The sequence below is a fragment of the Sturnira hondurensis genome, unplaced genomic scaffold (genome assembly GCF_014824575.4).
Source record: "Sturnira hondurensis isolate 20B ecotype Veracruz unplaced genomic scaffold, ASM1482457v3 Scaffold0021143, whole genome shotgun sequence".
In the NCBI taxonomy this organism is placed as follows: Eukaryota; Metazoa; Chordata; class Mammalia; order Chiroptera; family Phyllostomidae; genus Sturnira; species Sturnira hondurensis.
Genome location: NW_028093774.1, coordinates 10070220 through 10089867, shown reverse-complemented (window position 1 = coordinate 10089867; position 19648 = coordinate 10070220). Strand labels below are relative to the sequence as shown.

Here is a 19648-nt window from a genome sequence, read left to right as displayed (position 1 = left end):
TTACTTGAACTCAAGTCTTAGTTATTCTATGTTATCTTACCATAGATATTGAGTAAAGTGAACAGTATTTTTAAAAGTTGTACTACACAATGCAAAAAAGAAAAGAAGAGCTGAAATGAGTATATTTAGGAATAGCTGCTTGTTTTCCTGACATTCAGTTCTGTCAGGTTAAAAGTACAGCTGCTTCATTTTAGTCGTTATGATATGGTAGCTGCAGAGGCCATAAAAACATAAAGAGAATTAGAAAGAGGGTTTTGGAACTCTAAATGGATATGAACTCTAGATTCATTTTAAGAATCTAGTCAAATTTAATTTCCAGTGCCTGAATATACCCAACATATCTGACATTGCCCTGAAACAAAATACAGCTGCTTTACTGTTCTTACGTTGGTATTGCCATGAAGGATCTGAGAATTGTAAAATCAAGTAACTTACTTTTGTGGTTAAGATGCTAAAGAGATACACGTGAAGAAACTCCTAGACTTCTGTTAGTAAAAGCTATTCTTGTTTTCTCCACTAATCAAAGCTTAAAAGTCATGGTTGCATCACGCATGAAATAGTTCTTTCCTCCACAAATTTACAAAGTGGTTTTCTAGTTAGCGCCAAATACTTCTTCCATGTACACAAATGTTTCAAGCAAATGTTAAAATTGTTCCTTTTTTAATATAAAAAAGCTATTATACCATTTTTATTAACAATATAAAGTTCCACAGTTCGATTCCCCGTCAGGGCACATGCCTGGGTTGCAGGCCAGTTCCCAGCAGGAGATGCACCAAAAGCAACCATACATTGATATTTCTCTCCTTCTCTCCTTCCCTTCCCTTCTAAAGATAAATAAATAAATAAAATTTTGAGAAAAAAAAATGCTCAGATTATTTTTTAAAAAGTTCCACGTAGCAAAGGGCACACTTATGGTTCTAATAGCTTTCCCTTCAAACTACATTCCTCACCGAGGACCGAGGCATGGAGGGCACATAACTCAGAAAAATGCACTGTTTTCATTGTTTAAGTCCCATAATACCAGTCACATTTTATTCCAAGCAGTTCTACTTAAAAATACATAAAACAAGATATTTTTCTATATTTAAAAGTAGAATAGGATGAAAAGGCCATAAATATGTATGTGCTACCAAAGGTAATAGGAATTACCCACTGTTCATTATCCTATACCCATTTACCCTATACTCAAAGAACATAGTAATAAATGTCTTGCTAAACAAAAACAGACAATAAAGTTTAAATGGCAGAATCATGACCTGCAGAAGAAAAAAAAAAATGAAATAACTTATGGTGGCTTTGCCGCATGCCAGTGACTTCGCGCACAGAACCACCATCGGGTGCAAACTGCTGTGACAGGTGGAAATGCACCCGTGTGCACAGCAGCGGAGTCGCAGGGCCTGACTCCGTCAGTGAAGGCAGCGAGAACTTCAGTGGGCTCCCGGGTTCTCCTGTTTGATGCACATCACAGCTCCAGAAGCCCCCACCCGCATCCCACAGCAGCGCACCCAAGTATTGCCTCCCCGAGGGGAATGCTCCTGGGATGCATGCCATCAGCCCCGGACCCCAGCTCCACCAGGACACAGCTCACAAAAGTCCTCCTCTCAGCCAGCGCCGCCCCCAGCCCTGTGGGCTGGCATTCCCAGTGGTGTCTGGCTGGCTAAATTCATGTTCCTCTCAGGCTTATGTTGTTTTAGCATGATGTGACTTTAAAAACATATTTTAAGCAAGATAATAAATTGTAGTAATTAAAGTACATGATAACAAGTATCTCAAGAGTACTTAAAACTACCTCCATCAGACTTGGGAGGCTGCAACGTGCCTGGCTGGCCTTAAGGGCACCAGCTCCAGGGCAGGACACCTGTCGCTCGCCCAGGGCTGCCTACTGGGAAGAAAGATGCCGGTCAAGGAGCCAGAAGAACTACTCCCGTTGTGGCTCCTGCCAGGTAACCACGCACGAGCAAGCTGCGTAACGCCTCTGCGTCTCAGTTTGCCCATCTGTAGAACAGAGGTGAGTGGAACAGGACCTCACTCACGGGACTGGAGGATCAGACTAAGTGAGAAGAGTAAAAGCACTCAGAAGTAATATTAGCTTTTATTATCATCGTTTTCAAATTCCCCTAGACAGTATAAAATTGCGTATTCCATCTCCCTTCCTGTACTGGAAATTCTACACCTAGATATTTCCTTCACTAACAGGGTTTTGTCTTGGGTAACTTTTCCTTTTCTTTCTCTTATCCTTTTAAAATAAATGATTAGAAAATACCAGCACTCAGATTGTTTGGGGTTTTTGGTGGGGGGTGGAAACGGCAAAGGCTCGTGAAAAAGTACTGTGTGGCTGAGTGCTGACCTGGAGCTGGAGGACGTGAACTCTCACTGGGGGCTGTCCCTGACCAGTCGCCCCAGCCAGGCACAAGGAGCACAGCAGTGCACAGTAAAGTCTGCGTTCTAGGGGGGGAAGGGGGGACAGATATTACACGCATAATAATATATCATTTTAGGTATATTCTTCATTAAACATGCTTCAGTTTTCTTCCTGTTGTCATACAGTACCAAAGAATTCATAAGATTTATAAGAATTTACCATTCGAACACAAATTGGACTTCAGAATAGCTGCCAGTAATAAAAATACAGACAAGTCAAATACACACTTGTCTAAATATTACCTTTAAGTGTGAAATACCGGGGAAAGAGGTTATTTTCTACATAATTTACACCAAACTCTGGCAGAGAGAGAGAGGATGTTATAGTGAATATCTATTCACTATTCACTCAGTGGCATAACTCAGAATTTAATTGGCCGGCTTAGTAATAACAGCTCGGAAGGAGACTAGACTTCAGGTGGTAAACATACCTAGAGTGTACAGATGTCATATTATAATGCTGTACACCTGAAATTTATTTGATATTAAGCAATGTTACCCCAATAAATTTAATACAAATTAAAGAAAAATAATACCATCACTTTTCTTCAATCCAGGTTCTCTCAGTATATTACTCCCACTAAAGAAAAAATTGACGTGATAAAAAAGAAAATGGCCCTGGCTGGTGTGGCTCAGTGGATTGTGTGCCGGCCTGTGAACCAGGGGGTTGCTGGTTCAATTCCCAGTCAGGGCACATGCCTGGGTTGCAAGCCAGGTCCCCAGTGCGGGGCACGCAAGAAGCAACCACACCTTAATGTTTTTCTCCCTCTCTTTCTCCCTCTCTTCCTCTCTCTCTAAAAATAAATAAACACATTTTAAGAAAAAGAAAAGAAAAGGGAAATCACTAAAGAAAAATAACTTTGCCATTAAAAAAAAGCAGAGTTGACAGTTAACAAGTGTCTTGTATCCCAATCTCCCTTTGGTCTGACACTGTCCATTTGGTCCTCACCACTGAGCTTCTGGAAGGAGGAAGGAAGTCAGTTATATTCAGGATTAAATTAAAGACATGTAAAGCATCTAGTAGAGTGCCTGGCATATGGTCAGAACTCAACAAATAGCTATCGTTCTTACTATACCACGTGCAACCATATCACATATGAAAGAAAACAAAATCATACGATTAGTACAGGGATTTGAACCCAAGCTCATCTGGCACTAAAACTCTACCTTGTTGCCTACAAAACCCTGTTTTGTCAACTGCAGTCGAATTCAATCTGCTGAAAATTTATTTGCATTTAAAAGGAATCTGTCAAGTCGAATCAAAGTCTGAGCCGCCTAAATAATTGTAGCAGAACTGAGCAAAGACAAGTCGTTTTCTTTACTCACAAAGAAAACAGGTCGCTGCCACCTCATGTGAAGTTACCTCTGTATTTTCTTATCCAGCTCGGGTTAAGCTTGTTCAAAATAGCACAATTACGGTGTCCTACTTGGAAATATTACTAAAAATGCTGTGCAGCTTTCAGCAACCTCATCTGGGTAAGCTCTACAGAAAGTACCACGAATCCTCAACAGAAACTTACTTCCACCACATGTTGCCACTTCTCATACACAATTTGTGGCACGCATAGTTTCTTCTAGTGAAATTAGCATCTTTTTTTAAAGATTTTATGTATTTATGTATCTTTAGAGGGGAAGGAGAGAGGGAGAGACACATCAATGTGCGGTTGCCTTTTGTGCGTCCCCTGCTGGGAGTTGGCCTGCAGGGAACTGGCCTGCAACCCAGGCATGTGCCCTGACTGGGAATCGAACCTCGATCCTCTGGTTCGCAGGCCTGCACTCAATCCACTGAGCTACACCAGCCAGGGCTTTGAAATTAGCATCTTAAGCTAATCCTTGAAAATTTAAGCTAATCCTTAAATTGACTCTGGATATCCTACCGGTTTATTAAACGAGAAATCTAAGTAATATTTATTTTTGAACAAATTGCTTGGGAAGCCAAACAGGAAAATATTTGCTAAACCAGCTGTGTTGTATCAGTTTAATAGGATTTCAACTCCACTTGTTTATGACAAAAACCGAAGTTGCTTTCAAGAGTAAAGTTGTTTTTATAAGTAAAACCATTTGGGCAGGAGCGAGGTGAGCCATGCGAGGATACCATCATCTCAACTGTCGTTGCTAAGCACTCAGTAGCTCAGCTGCTGGGGGACTCCACTGGGGTTGGTCAATAAGGGTACATGAAGAAACTACAGCAGGGGACATCTGGATGAGGGACAAGAGTCTAGGAGGACTATCTGAGAAAGTGTGGCCTGGGCAAGGGTGCCCCTTGCTGATGCAAAGAGCTCTCCAAAACCCCCTGGAGCATTAACTCCTGCCCTGACAAAGGCGACTTCCACCAGCAGTGGTGAAAGCTGTGCAGGGGGCCCACAAAGAACCTCTTTCCCATCAAGCCTGGGCCTTCATTCCCCAGCAACGCGCTCTAGCAACATGAGACTTTTACTGTGGCACTAGCATCTGGGCATCGGCTCTCAGTGGGCTAAGCTGAGTGCCAACTTGTAAAAGGTACACTTCAGCTAAATTCAGATTTTATTCCTTTCATCTCCCCTTGCTTGGAACAATAGTGTAATTAATCTATCAATCCTTTGGAGTACTTCTTTTTTAAAAAAAGATTTTATTTATTTACTCTTAGAGAGAGGGGAAGGGAAGGAGAAAGAGAGAGGGAGAAACTTCAGTGTGTGGTTGCCTCTCACACGCCCCCTCCTGGGGACCTGGCCTACAACCCAGGCATGTGCCCTGACTGAGAATTGAACCAGCAACCCTTTGATTTGCAGGCCCATGCGCAATCTACTGAGCTATATCAGCCAGGGCTGGAGGACTTATTTTTTGATCTTATTAAAAGACATTATCCTGCATGCTACTAGCTTATGAAATGTTCGCAGTGAACCTGTGTTAAATAAGTTGCTGGCAAAGACAAACTCAGTCTTGAAGTATAATTTTGCCCCTCAAAATAAGAACCCAGCGTACTGCGAAAAAAGTGCTATAAGCCAAGGCCCTATATCAAGTTTGAGTAGGGTGTGAATCTGACAAGAAGAATGAAGAATAAAGCTCAACAACTGGCCAGGGAATTTGGTTACTGCACAAAGGAAGCATGAGCCACCCATTCATTCACTGAAGAATGTCACATACCTGCTGCTGGCCTGCTTGGTGGGCAGGAAGGTGCTATCTGGTAGGGAAGACAGGCACGGATCTACCCTCAGAGGAGCATGAAGAAGCCCCACTCACAACCTCCCCCCTTTCCTCCTTGAAAGACGCTGCGGCCTTTTCCCCCTTAAGAGAAAGTTGTCCCAGAGAGGAAATGAATAACCCAAAGGACCTTTCCCAAGATCTGAAGATAAAAGCCATTAAAAAGGGGGCTTTGTGGGAGAAAGGGGTGGAGAGCATACTTCAGGGACAAGTTATTTTCTTATAAATAGGAAGGCCTTGAATTGCTCACAAATTGCTCAGCACCTGCACTCTGGAGAAAGACTGGGGAGGAATCTGTTACACCAAGAGAAAAAAAGATCGACTCATCCAAGGTCCTCTAGGCCTATAGCCTGAGCTCATAGATGGATTGTGGGAAGAAGTATCCATGAACCACCTGAAACTGTATGCAAAATTCCACATTTTCAACAGATTCTCCAAGAGGTCCCTGGTCTCTCTAACTTTAAAAGTCCAAGTTCAAGCAGAAGTCTGACGGGTATAAATGCAAATTCTGATTCTTTTGCTTATTAGCTATGTGGCCACCCAGATTAGTGTGGCAAATTTCCCAGTTTTTCAGGACTTCAATTTCTTCATTTTAAACTGGAGAAGATAATGCCTAATTCATTTTGAGGATTAAACGAGATGAGGCATGTTAAGCTTCCAGCATAACAAAGTTCATTTACCCAGAAGGACAGCAGAAAGCTGCTCAAGCTTCTAGTATTATAAGGAATGAAACCTGAAACCACATACAAGGACAATGACAGAACTTAGAGCCCCCAAAACACCATCAGATCCTGATGTCCTCTGTTTTGTAACTCAACTCACAAACCTCTCGATATGAGCAAATTCACAATTCCACACAGTCATGGGACTACAATGTGGTGGCAGATTGTTGGTGAGAGAGATTCAAGAGCCTCTCTAATGTCTCTTAGGTGAAAAATCCAATACTGTGAGGATAACATCTCAGGCTGTTAGCCTTTACATTTATTAGAAACGAGGAGAATAAACAAATAAAAAAAGAAAGTATAAAGGTGAAGGTTGAAAAATACTCCCTTTCTTTAAGTAAACAGGTTTCCAAATTCTGTATTAACTTGCATGATGGTAAATTTATTCTAAAATGCATACTATCTCCATGTTTGTATGTATAATTCCTCTACTTCTTCATGTGGCTCGTTCTTAATTATCTAGACCAAATAAGAAAAGAACAGATCATCTACACATCAGGAAAAATTTTGGCTCATGTATAATCAGCTTCGGACTTTGGAAAGCTTTCTTTATCTCGGGGAAGACGCCAATCTAAGACTTAAATTTGCTGCAGATGGCTCAATAGCTCTCACTAAAAATATTTACTGATCTACCAGTCTATCTTATCATTTTTATAACATACATACTGAATTAATAACTACCAGCCCAAACAGTTAAAAAGTTTATAGGTAATCACACATATTTCAGCTATTTTTAGAGCCCAATTGAAAACAGCTTAGCACAGAAGGAAATGCGTAGGAAATTCCTGAGGTCTACTCAGGTAACAGTCAAGATAAGGTCAGGGGATACTTGAAATACCTGAGACACTAATTTAAAATAAAACACTCTGATGGCCAGGAATACTTTCTAAAGTTGCACTTGAGAGTAATGGCTTGCATTATACACTTGATTCCTCCCTTCCAACAAACCCCTTAGCCAAAAAATTTCCCCATCAACCAGAAAACACTGTGAGAAGAATCTGTTCAAAGTTCAGCAAAGAAGCTGACACTCCCTTGATACAGCAATCTTATCTCAGGGAGTTGTTAAAACTAGAACATTACCTACGTGTTTCAAAAGAAACCCCAAAGTGAAAAAATAAGCCTAAAGAAAAAAAGATGCTTTTCAACCTGTGTTCAAAACTTTGTCAATGTTCAACTTTCTCCAGGAAATAAAATCATATAGTATATAAAGACTGATGAAACTTAACTATTACCCATGCTTATCATGTAATTTTTTTAAAAGCCTTAATTTTTAACTCAGTAGACATTTATTCAGCAACCATGCACTGTAAGGTACAAGGTGCTACTCCAGGCAGTGGTGGAGAGATCAGCGCTACTCCGGTGGAGTGTACGTTCTCAAGAAGAACTTGACTTACATGTGGGGCCCTTCAAATACAATCCAAAAAGCATTTTCTGAAGATCTGTGATAAACCACCACACGGTAACCAAACATCAAAGCCTATACTCGTAATTTTAAATGAGAGGCCATAGTAAGAACCTCTAAATTGTGCTAGCCTCTTCCCCTTATTCAATAGAACACTTTGGAGGTAATTTTAGGAGTGGGTGAGTATCGATCTCAACTTAAGAATTGTAGTTATGTGTGTACACCACATAAGCACACAATAAGGAGGACGCTTCTTCCCCCTGCACACACAAAACACTCAGAAACATCTGAAGGAAAAGTGACCTCTGAAATTTAAGTTGTAAGACTGACACACAAAAATCGTAGCAAAGAACATGAAAAAAATTGTCTTCCAAAGGTTTTTGGGTTTTACAACTTCCCTGTTTCCTAAACAGAGATTTAAAACTTAAAAAAAATAAAAAGAAAAGAAATAACTCTAACCATGTGTAAATTCAAGCTTTTCAGACCAAGGAAGGATCCCTGTAAATGAAAGATTGCAATGACTCTAATTAAAAGGCATGGCAGCATGATAAAAATGTGATTATCAAAGATTTTTAAAGAATTCTTAAGACATACCCTGAACAAAAAATATAAACATTAAATCACAACTTCATAAAACCTTTTTTTTAAATCCTAGGGGTTTGTGGGCAGGAGGGAAGAGATAGCCTAATGGATAAGTAAAAAACCTACTAAAGCTGTATCTTTTGAGGGCAATGAGGCTGTAACATTGTACAAATTAGTTCCAGCTAGCATGAAACAGAGATTCGAGTATGAATGCTAAGTTAGAGCGGTATAATAAACATTTAGCCCTTCAGTAATGTAAGAAGTGTGAATATCAGTGGCTGCTATGCTTGTTTGTGCTATAAGAACATTTTAAAGATTTATTTATCTTTAGAGGGGAAGGGAAGGAGAAAGGGAGAGAAACATCACTGTATGGTTGCCTCTTGTGGGTCCCCTGCTGGGAACTGGCCTGCAACCCAGGCATGTGCCCTGACTGGGAATCGAACCGCGATCATGTGGTTTGCAGGCCCACACTCAATCCACTGAGCTACACCAGCCAGGGCTTTAAGAACATTTTATAAACAGCCATGTATTCTCTTAGGAAATGGAAGAGACACGGGCATTTACAAAAGAGAATTCATTCAAAGTCGGTCAGTCACCCCAACACGGAAGAGTCACAAAAAGTAACAGTAATGAAGAACAACACTTACTGAAGAGTTTCCGAAATACAAGGTCTTCTGCTAAAGTTTTACATTTACCATTGAATCCTACATGCACTTAAGTAGATAATGTTATTATTCTCAATTCAGAGATAAAAACAGTGGACTTGGGAAATTAAGTAATTTGCCCTAGGTCACACAACTAATCAATCAGTGGCAGCACCAGGGGCCGGCCCCGGGTGTTTCTGACTCAGCTGGCCAATGTCTGGATCACACTGTCAAACAGTCTTCTCAAGAGGCAAACAGGGGCATTGCCCCCCAATCACTGCCCAGAAAAACAGCTCAGCCCCAAAGGAACCTGTCTGGTCTGGGAGGCAGTACGGCTCCCCTTTATTAAGGTATGTGTGGTTTTCAGGGCTCCCTCCGTTCTCCAATTTCATGCTCACCAAGCAATTTCCCGGCCCTGGCTCCCAAATGGCCTGCCCACAGGGAGATCACAGCACATACAGTGGGCGCCCTGGGTGGTTCCGTAGCTCATGGTTAATTACTAAGCTAGCATCCTGGTTTTACACATCCCTGTGCGTGAGCTGGGCTAACATAGGTCTCACTCCCTTCGACACTGGCTTTTTAAGCCTGACCACCTCACTCCAGAACATGCTGATTCCGTCAAGGCAAGACTGACCCACGGGAGTGGCTGTGCCCAGCTGACTCCCTCTTGTCTCTCCACCTCCATCAAACCTCCAGAATGTATACCTTAGGGACTGCAGAGAAATTTTTCTCATTCTGCTTAAGTTCTATAAGGCCTTTCATAGCCTCTCTTGAAAGTATTGTGAAACTCAGAACGTGTGATATGTAGAGAATTTCAACAGCTCTCTCAGAGGCTGTGGCTATAATAAAAAGTATATCTTCCTATGAGGATAATTTTTTCCCTTTTTAAAAGTCACTTTTAAATATTCATAGTTCAAATATGATGAATTTAGAAAACAGTTAACAATTTAAGTCAACTAGCCCTGGCTGGTGTAGCTCAGTGGATTGAGCGCGGGCCTGCGAACTACACGATCGCGGTTCAATTCCCAGTCAGGGCACATGCCTGGGTTGCAGGCCAGTTCCCAGCAGGGGACTCACAAGAGACAACCACACATTGATGTTTCTCTCCTTCCCTCCCCCTCTAAAGATAAATAAATAAAATTTTTTAAAAAAAGAGTCCCTTTAAAAAAAGATTTAAAAATTTTTTTAAAGAATTTAAGTCAACTAAATTGAATATACTGACCTTTCTGTTTTTAGTTCTTTAACATGTTATAAAATATCTCAGACCAAAAAAAATGAAGAGTGAAAAACAAACATTATATACCCATACATCCAGCTTAAGAAATAAAATACCACCGATACAGTGGAAACCTGTGGAAATAGCGTTATAATGATATTATCATGTACCCTTTTGATTGCCCCAATAAAAGTGAAATGGTATGTAATTAAACAAGAAAAGTAAAGGCTGTTTCTCCCCCAACTTAGATTTGAGCAGTAGCAACGTTCATCCCCCAACTCTATACACTATGATAATCTTAAATTTGCTTGACAGGAGAATACTATAAGACAACATACCAGTATCTCTTGGTATGAATCTTATCCGGGATGTGTGGACACAAACCCAGAACAGGTGTTGCTGGCTCAGATTATTTCTGAACAGTCCTTCAGTAAGATTAGGCCTGCGGCTTGAGCCATCTGTTTACGTGCTACAGAGCACAGCTTCTGAAACTCTGAAATGAAAAATGTGCTATACAAACTAAGTTCCTAAGCATGGCTGACGTTAAGTGTTGGAAATAGTGGAACAGCCTGTGCAGGGGGCAAGACATTTTCTAGGGATGACATCTGTTCCCTCTCAACTCACTCTACACCCTTGGGTTAAAAATCATTGTACACCCACAGCTGTGTGAAGTTGCTTATTCCTGATAACGTCAGACAAGGGATAGCAACTTCTCGGCTCACAGAGAATGAAGGCCATGCCTGTAGGTTCAGCTCAACCTGTATTTACTGAGCACATTCCAGCCCTGGCACTCTGGGTACAAAAATAAATTAACTACGGTTTCTCAAGCTATTGACTCTGTAGTGGCTGTAGGCAGACATGGTGTGCATGAAGAAGAAATTTCAGGGAAAACAAGCCAAAATCGGAAAAAAGGAAAAGGGGGTAAAGGAAGTAAAAATGATGGATTAAATGCAAGTATACCCAGGAGCGGTGGCTGAGGCCAGCTTCTTTTCTGGTTTACTTTTTACTCCCAGGACTGCTCCTTCCAAGGCTCCCCTTCCTCTATTCAACTCTGAGGGGTCTGCTACATCTTTTTCCCCCTCCTGGGAAGCCTCACATGTTCTCTCAGCTTCAACTAATTAACTGACCTGGGCTGATGGTTCCAAAATCTCCTCTCCCCAGCCTGGATTCTCACCTGAGCTCCAGACCCACACCTGCCTCTGCCTACTAAACCTCTCAATGGGCAACTCAAAGTCAGTACTTTCAGAACTAAACTCACCACACATCTCTCCTTATCCCCCTCAAACCTACCCTTCCTTTTATGTTTCCTCTCTCTGTTACAGCTCCCAGCATTTATTTACTGGCAACCTAAGTACCAACCCGGACCCCTGGCTAGCCCTTACTCAACAATTCAGGAGGCAGATCCTAAGTATCTCTAGATTACACCCACTTCCCTCCATCCCCACCCAAATCCGAGTGCCCACCTTCTACACAACTACTCCTTTCTAATCACTCCCCAGAGGGCTCACTCTTCCCCAAAACTAATTGTACCGCAGCGCGGTTTAAAAGCTCTTCATTAACCTCCCTATTACTTTCAGGACAAGCCCAAACCCTTTAACAACCCCCTACACACACATCACACGGCCCCTGCTCTCAGCCTTTCCTCCCCTACTTCAGACTCCAGGCGGATCCCTGTCCAGTTCCTTTGTTGGAACAGTCTTTTCCAGTCCCTGATAGGACCACCCTGCCCCATCCTTCAGGTGGCCGCTCAGACATCACTTGCCCTGGGAAGCGTTCCCTTTGTTGTCCCTCCCTATTGCCTCTGCACCCTCCACCCCCCTGTCCCAGCATGGGTCAGGCCAGTTTTCTTGCTTGTATCAACACTACGGGAGGCTCCTAATACATTATGTGCTTGGCACTTAAGTCTTCAGTATTGAATCATCAAACAATTGGATGGTCACCAGGGGCACAGTTTACTACTGACTTTTTATGAACCACAGCCATCAATTAGGAAGATAGGTATTCGTGTGGAATAACAAGTTTCTCCATCTTTCTCTTACCCCAGAACCAGGTGGCCAAAGGATGAAGGGTCCCGGGTTTAATTACAGCCCTACTCCTCACAGGCTTTACATAGTTTTTTACATTTATGTGGATACTTGAGGACTCTACAACTTTCTGTTGACTAGAGCAAGGGTTTTCCATGAAACCGCTCTATGATTACTGTAACAGACTAGTTATTAGAGCTCGGCTTCACCTGCACATTAAATCACACAGCCACTCTGAGGATTAGGAACCCCTAGTATCCCCATGGTTCGAGGGAGGGAACTGGCGCCCACAGAGGTCACATAGCTTGCCCAATGTTAAACAACCAGAATTCAAACTCAGACAATGTGTCTCTAGAACCTTGGCCTGGTCTATGGAAAATGATGAATGTTGAATGAATGAAGTCTATACAATGTGCTAGATCAGGATGACACATTGGGGATTATATTGGATTGGCCAGGAAGTCCACATGGTTTTTCCCATAAAATAAAACACATTTTTTCCTTTTCACCAATAACTTTATTGATTTGGATATTCTGAGTAAGTCGGCTATCTCCTGTTATTGACTTCCAGGGGGTAGAGGCCAGGGGTGCTGCTGAACATCTTCCAATGCATAAGACAGCCCCACAGCAAAGAACTGTTTGGCCAAAATGTCAATAGCACCAACAAACTTCGCAAACCACTTTTGACACATTCAAACAGTCACAGAACCTTCTCTATACACTACACAAGTATTTTTGCATTTCAGTTGCATTTTTCCCTTTCTTGAAATAAGCATAATATGCCCAAAATGTTGTATATTTTTTCCATCTTCAATATTAAAATGGCTGCACAAAAAATTCACCAATTTTGATGTTTTTTAATGCGCACTAATATGACAGCTGTCACAATACAATCGAATGAAGTTAAAGACAGCTAAGTGCTACTATAGCCAGTGTACATAAAGAACTTTTTGACCCTGGCTGGTATAGCTCAGTGGATTGAGTGCGGGCCTGCGAACCAAAGGATCGAGGTTCAGTTCCCAGCCAGGGCACATGCCTGGGTTGCAGGCCAGTTCCCAGCAGGGGATGCACAAGAGGCAACCATACACTGATATTTCTCTCCCTCTCTCCTTTCCTTCCCCTCTAAAAATAAATAAACAAAATCTTAAAAAAAAGAACTTTTTGGCCAACCCAATATTAGAAAAAGGAAACTTAATCATCCAAAATGCATTCATATTTGATTTTGAATTACATTTTGGGGGAACATACAAACATTTAAAAAACGTGGACACTGTTCACTCTCTTACAGGGTACCCCCAAAGAAAAACCCCTTCCTTATTCACGGGATATGGGCTTGCAGGCTCAACTCAAGATACCCTGGCCAGGGACACACTTTGAGAACGCAGAGCCAACATACATTCAAGTGGCTGGGACCTAAGGAGAGAAGCCAGGCCAAAAGAGCCGGCAGCCTTTTATGCGGCTTACCTCCCGCAGCTCCAGCCTCTGGGCGACCGCCTCCAGGCTCTCCTGACCAGTGCTCTCCACTGACAGCGTGAACTCCACAAACTCATTATTGAGCAGCTGGATCCGGGCAACCAGGCAGCTCTTGCTGGACACCGTGTAGCGCCGGGTGCGTTTGAGTTTTAATCCAAATGGCAATGGCATCTTTTTCTCTCTTCGAGAGTGGAGGGGTAACACGGGAAAAGCACGGCTACCAATGCAGAGGTCGTGCAGGAGGAGGAGGGTGATTCCCTCCTGCCCCGAGGGGTACTGCACAGTCTCAAGCTGCTCACCCAGCAGCTGCCGCCGCCATTAAAACGCAACTGAGTCTCCAAAGGCCAGGTGAAGGGAGCATCCACGCCAGTGCTGGGGAGAGAGGAACACTGGTTACACAGGCCATGGCAACTCTGGACTTTCAAAAATAAACATCAATAACGTTACAGCCAAAGAATAAGCTTTCCCTCTCTTCTGGAAATAGTAGGCATGAACAGGGTCTGGGAGACAGTGAGGAAGTTTAATCAGAGCTGGTTAGACCCTCGGTCAGATTCCACCGCTCGCTTATTCCTCCCAACAGTGGCAACGACCACCTGTGGCCGTTTCAGGATTAAATGCGATAGCTGCTGGCATTACAATAACTCCAAATTGAGTAGCTAGCATTAGTGGTCCTGTTTCTGTGTTAGGTAAGATTGTGTTTGTTTATAGTTAACTTTTTGTCTCCCCAATACTCCAAACATGAGGCTCTTTAGTCCCTAGGTAAGTCAAGTGCAAAACACCTCCAGAAGTGCAAGATTCAAGCCTCAGTCCCAAAAGGCAAATTAACCCTAAACCCAAATGAGAGGCATAATCCCCTCTAACATATGGCAGCTGTGAGGTTCAAACAAGGTGAAGCGCTTAACAAGCATTTGTAGAGCCCTTTCTGGTTTATAAATGCTGACGCCATCAAATTGATGTATTTATAATAAATCACAGACGACCTTACAAATGTTTGTTATCGACTACCACCAGGAGCGTGCAAGTTCTGAAAAGCGTGGCCCCATCTCCTCTCCGGGTGGGAGAGGCCGTGGACCTTCACCTAACTACAGCAACAGCCCAACAGGCGGGCGAGGACTTAAACACCATCCTGACTTAACGAGGGGCGGACAGAGTTCCGCCAGCCTGTGCGGCTAAGAGCACAGCTGAGAGCTCAGGCTGGGCTCCGACTCCTCTCGGAAAAGCAGGCGGCATCACCCAGCCAACGCGCAGCCTCCCAGCATCCGGAACCCTCGGCCCGCGGCTGAGTTTCCGGACGGACGCCCTAGAGAAAGTCCGGCCCAGGCTGCTCCGGGAGGGAATTTTTAAAGGACCCAGCTCGAGACCCCACAGGTGGTGGGGGGAGTTGCGCGCCGTCCCGTAGATGCCCGGTTCGGAGTCCAACATACCCGAGTTACAATGTCTTTAATCACACCTCTTGGTGGTAACTCCTGAATTGAAGCAAATGACCGTGAGCGGCAAGTCTGGATTTTTACGTTAGCCGGATGTTTCTCCCCCTGAACGAGCCAGCAGAATCCCGAGATAGTCCCCACCCTCCGTTTTCTCTTGAGCAGAGCTGCCCCCGAACGTGAATCATTCTGCGAGGCCCGGCAGTGGCTGGCGATCCTGAACTTGGATCGCGAACCGCGTGGAGGGGCAGGGTCCGCTCCCAGCCCGCGGCCTCACACCAGCACGGGAAGAGGCGGGGCTGGGTCGCAGTCTGCGGGTGCCCAGTCCGCTTCTCCGCTCTGCAGACCGCGGCTCTCCGCCGGAGGAGACGGGCACGCACTCGGGGCTGGGGAGGTGGCAGAGCCAGAAAACACAGTTTAGCTATTACACTAGGCTTTGCCCAACATTTTGTAGTTGCATTCCTCAAAAGTGTGTTTGCGTCTCCGGGTGCAAGACAACGTGGGAAATCTAAGCGGAATCCTAAACCGTCGCTCCCCCTAAGGAGATTACAAGCCTGCGGTATTTACGTTCGGGGCTGTATCTCTAAGGAGGACCCAAGCAGGGTTGTCGCTGTCTGGTTTTTTGTTCGTTCGTTTCTGTTCCTTGTGTTTTGGTATGGTTTTAGTTTGTGAGTTCTGGCTATCCCCAGAAAGCCAAAATAAAAAAAAAAGTTTAAAAAACAAGGAATGCAGAAGGAAGCCCCGAGGAGAAAAAGAAAACCGGAACTACCTACAGCACTGTTAAAAGCATTTCCTGCGTGCCTTCTGTAGGTAAAAGCATCATTCCCTAAATAGAAAATAAATATTATGGTCTCCATCTGCAGTTTATAATGCTCTTCGCTATGTCAAGGTTTTATAAACTAAATAGATAGTTGAAGCAAAAATGAAAAACCTCAAGAAATGAGAACCTCAATACTTTAAAACTAGTGTTTATATAAATTTTAAAAGACCATATACATACAATACACAGGATCCAACACAAATAAATCCTACTACAAAATCATAAGCACGTAATTCTATAACTCAAGCTCACCATATGACATTTTAGGTGAAATCTTCGAATTAAAACTATAAATTATTACACTCATATTATTACCCTACCAACGGCACTCATGGAGGCGTTACGTCTGCCGGACCCTCTATGTACTAAATAAATACCCTTTCATGAAATGAGGTGATGGATTTCAACTTCGTACACAAATTATGGTAACTGGAAACCAGATTAAGCGGTGTAGACAAACATACAAGATACTGCATATAAGCAGAGGAAAGATGAGTATTTGTATTAATGGTGTTCAAATACAGTGGACTCTTCACTACAAAGAACTATACCTTAAAGGTGGTAAATAGAGCACGATGTAATTTAATTATTAACTTAAGCTCTGATTAAGCAAACTCTGAGTAAAATTTTCAACTATCCCTGAGAATTGAAATGTCTTACAGCATCAGAGGTAAAGAAAAGTCAATTTGTTCTCTTTTTTTTTTATTTCGGTAGATGTTATAATTGAAAAAGTTGAGGGTTTGTGAGTGTCTCAGGTGCATTCCTCCCACCCAAGATCTATCCATAAGAATAGCTTGCTTTTTGCTTATTTATTTAACCTACTGTGTTAAAACAATGTTTTGCTTAATCACAAAATTATCAGTGATGTACACATCTTAACTTTCATTTATGTACAATATTCGCTACTACATGATGTCATAAAGTTATACATCTTTGAATAGAGGAGTAGAAATTTAGGATGCTTTTTGGAAAGTCTGGGGGGTAAAATAGTATGTAATAATTTGAAAGGTAGCTGAGTCTTAAGTTATACATTTCCTAACTACTAAAGTAAACAATTTGTAATTAGCTTTTGAGGGGGAAAAAACTAGGATACTCTGTTTTTCTACAAAACCTGTTAGTAATAAGAAAACATTTTAAATAAGATACATGTTAAATTCTGTTCAAGTTTTCAAAAGACAGCCAGAGATATTTGTAAACTCATTTTAATGTCTTTTCACACCTCTCAAAAGTTTCTCAAATGCACTTTGACTCTGAATCCTGTAGTTTCCCCCCTTGCTGATTAGGTCCTCACCACCTGTAACTTTGCCCAATGATGGTTTAAAATAATCAGGAAAGAATATACGATTTTTGAAGTAATATATACATCTACAGCAGTAAATCAAACGTATGTGTCTCCAGGACCAAATATTTATACGTAGATACTCGAGAACAAAATGCCCTAGAAACAAAACAGACAACTATCTTCAGAGTAAAATTACCGTCATATCTGACACTTCAAAAAAAAATCCTGTCAACAACTACGAGGCGTACAGCGGCTGTCACTGGGAGCACACAGCGTGTTTTGGATGTTTGAGAGCATACGCTACTAAGGCTTTCTCAGCAAAAAAAAAAAAAAAAAAAAGAGGAATAAGACGAGCATGCCAAGAACTTGTAATCAGGATTTGCAGAAATCACAAGTCGGAATTTGCAGACCCAAGAATTCTTTTTCCAGAGTAAACACTCTTCACTCCAAAAACAAAACCAGTCCTCGCCAAGCAGTCCTTCCCTGCTCCCCTACGTTACCGGGCAATTTCGCACTGACTATTCCGAGGCAAAGAGATGCCTAAGACTTTTAAACCCCTGATTCGGAATAAAGCCGAGACCCTCGGAGGGGAGCTCCGAACAGACCTTCACCCTCCCGTAGAAATTACTCCCCCAGGTCACAGATAACCTGGACCTGAAACACTTTTCTCTTTGTTGCGCTCCTTCCACCGGCCGGTAGCCGGGACCCCTCCTCCGGGGCCGGCCGCCGCGCTCTGGGGTCCCGGCGGGCGGACGCACCCCCACCGCCCGGCCCCGGCCCCAGCCCCGGCGCCCGCCCCCGCCCGCAGCCCCGCGCCCTCACCTGCTCGGGCGCCCGCATCCTCCGGGCCGCGCGCCCTGCTCAGCGGCCCGCCTCCCGGGGCCCAGCCGCGCGGCCGCCGGAGTCGTCGCAGCCGCGCCCGCAGCGCGGCGCCCTCGTGGGGCTCGTGGGCCACACTTCCTGTCCCCGACACCCGGGCCCGGAGAGCATTCCCCCGGGCGCGACCGGCGACGGCCGAGGCTCGGGGACCGCCTGGAGGGGGGACCCGCCGGCGAGGAGCGGATGACAAAGGAAGCGCGCGGGGGTCGGGCGGCAGGAAGAGCGACCGACGGGCTCGGGACTCGCGGCTGGAGCAGCGGAGCGGGCGGATCTGGGGAGGCGGCTGCGGTCCGTGACCTCAGAGAGTTGGAATGCGGGCGGCGGGGCGCGGGGGAGGCGCGGACGAGGCGCGGACAGCTGCGCCCGCCCGCCCGCCGGGGAGGGGGCGCGCCGCTTCTTTTTATAATCATATGACCGCTTATTTTAAGAGTTTCCAAATAAAGCAAGGCTTTTAATACAAATGAGGGGAAGGGGACATTATTCTGTTCCAGGTGAGGGGTTTTATTCCAGTGTTACTAGGTGGTTCGTAATATGCTGTTTTTGCTGGAGTGTTTCGTTTACTCTCGTACATTTCTGAAAACAATTTAAACATTCTTTTCTTCCTGCTACGCTTACTCCGTCTAAGGATATACCCCACCCCACCCCCAAAAAAGGAAAAAGGAAAAACCCTAGTACTGGGTGGGAAAGTGCCCTTTCTCCAAAAAGAGTTGATATGCCTCAAATAACCCATGGGTCTCAAAAAAAAAAAAAGAGAGAGAAAAGTTGCATGCATATGCAATACCAAGTGACAGCTTTTAGGGATGCACTCCATGGACAAGAGGTCTAGGTTCGACCCTCAGCGCCAACACCGCCAGCTGGTGACCTTGTGCAAATCTCTTAACCCTCCTATGCGTACTTCCTTTTTCATAAAATGGGAATAAAATGGTCACTATCCAGCAGCTTGAGTAAAATATATGTTGTGCTTCATTTAATTCTGCACCCTATTAACAATGGTTACTACTGCATGGTATCCTCACACCGTGCTATTAGTCTGTCTTGCAGCGCTTAGCCAAGGAATAAAAGTGGGGCCCTGACACCAGCCATCACATCAGTGTGTTTGATCTTTACTTGGCATGTGTGGTGGTTTGAGTGTATGGAGCAGAGAAGCTCTTATGGAAATGATTTTGTTAATACTGTTGTTTCTAGAAAGTTTGTTTACGTTACATCTCTTTTAAATCTCATTTTCTTCTTCAACTGACACTTACTGGGTACTTACTGAAAGTCCTGGACCCAAAGGACCTCTGGTGTAGTGGGTGATAAATATACCTATACACACACACACACCTAGTGCCCCTGAGGCCTAAATGGTGAGCACCATCCTAGAGGTATGAATGCTTGGGAAAAAGAAAGTGTGGGCAAGATTCAGGTTGGGTCATGGAGCTAAAGACATCTAAGATTACGTGTGCTCTTAAATAAATAAATACATAAAGAGTGTTTGTCATTGATATTTCAACAGGACACTACAAGGGGCTCAATTTTCTGTGTGAGGTTAGAAGAGAGACATGAAAACGAGTCACTTTCCTGGTCTCCCAGGCTAGAA

General features: G+C 43.6%; 1 protein-coding gene across 6 annotated transcripts in view; it reads right to left on the bottom strand.

The window, feature by feature from the left end:
• Nucleotides 1-18357, bottom strand: part of PTPN21 (protein tyrosine phosphatase non-receptor type 21) — a 63176-nt gene extending 44819 nt beyond the window's left edge. Inside the window, exons 1-2 of one of the 6 annotated variants that reach the window (XM_037031757.1) lie at nt 18013-18357; nt 13656-14036 (exon numbers count right to left, since the gene is read on the bottom strand). In XM_037031757.1, coding sequence (XP_036887652.1) covers nt 13656-13835 — 180 coding nt within the window. In that variant the 5' untranslated portion in view covers nt 13836-14036; nt 18013-18357. Of the gene's footprint in view, nt 1-13655; nt 14037-14649; nt 15261-18012 lie in introns of those variants that run through there. The other 5 variants (XM_037031758.1, XM_037031759.1, XM_037031760.1 and 2 more) reach the window with 5 other exon arrangements.
• Nucleotides 18358-19648: the final 1291 nt, after the last annotated feature.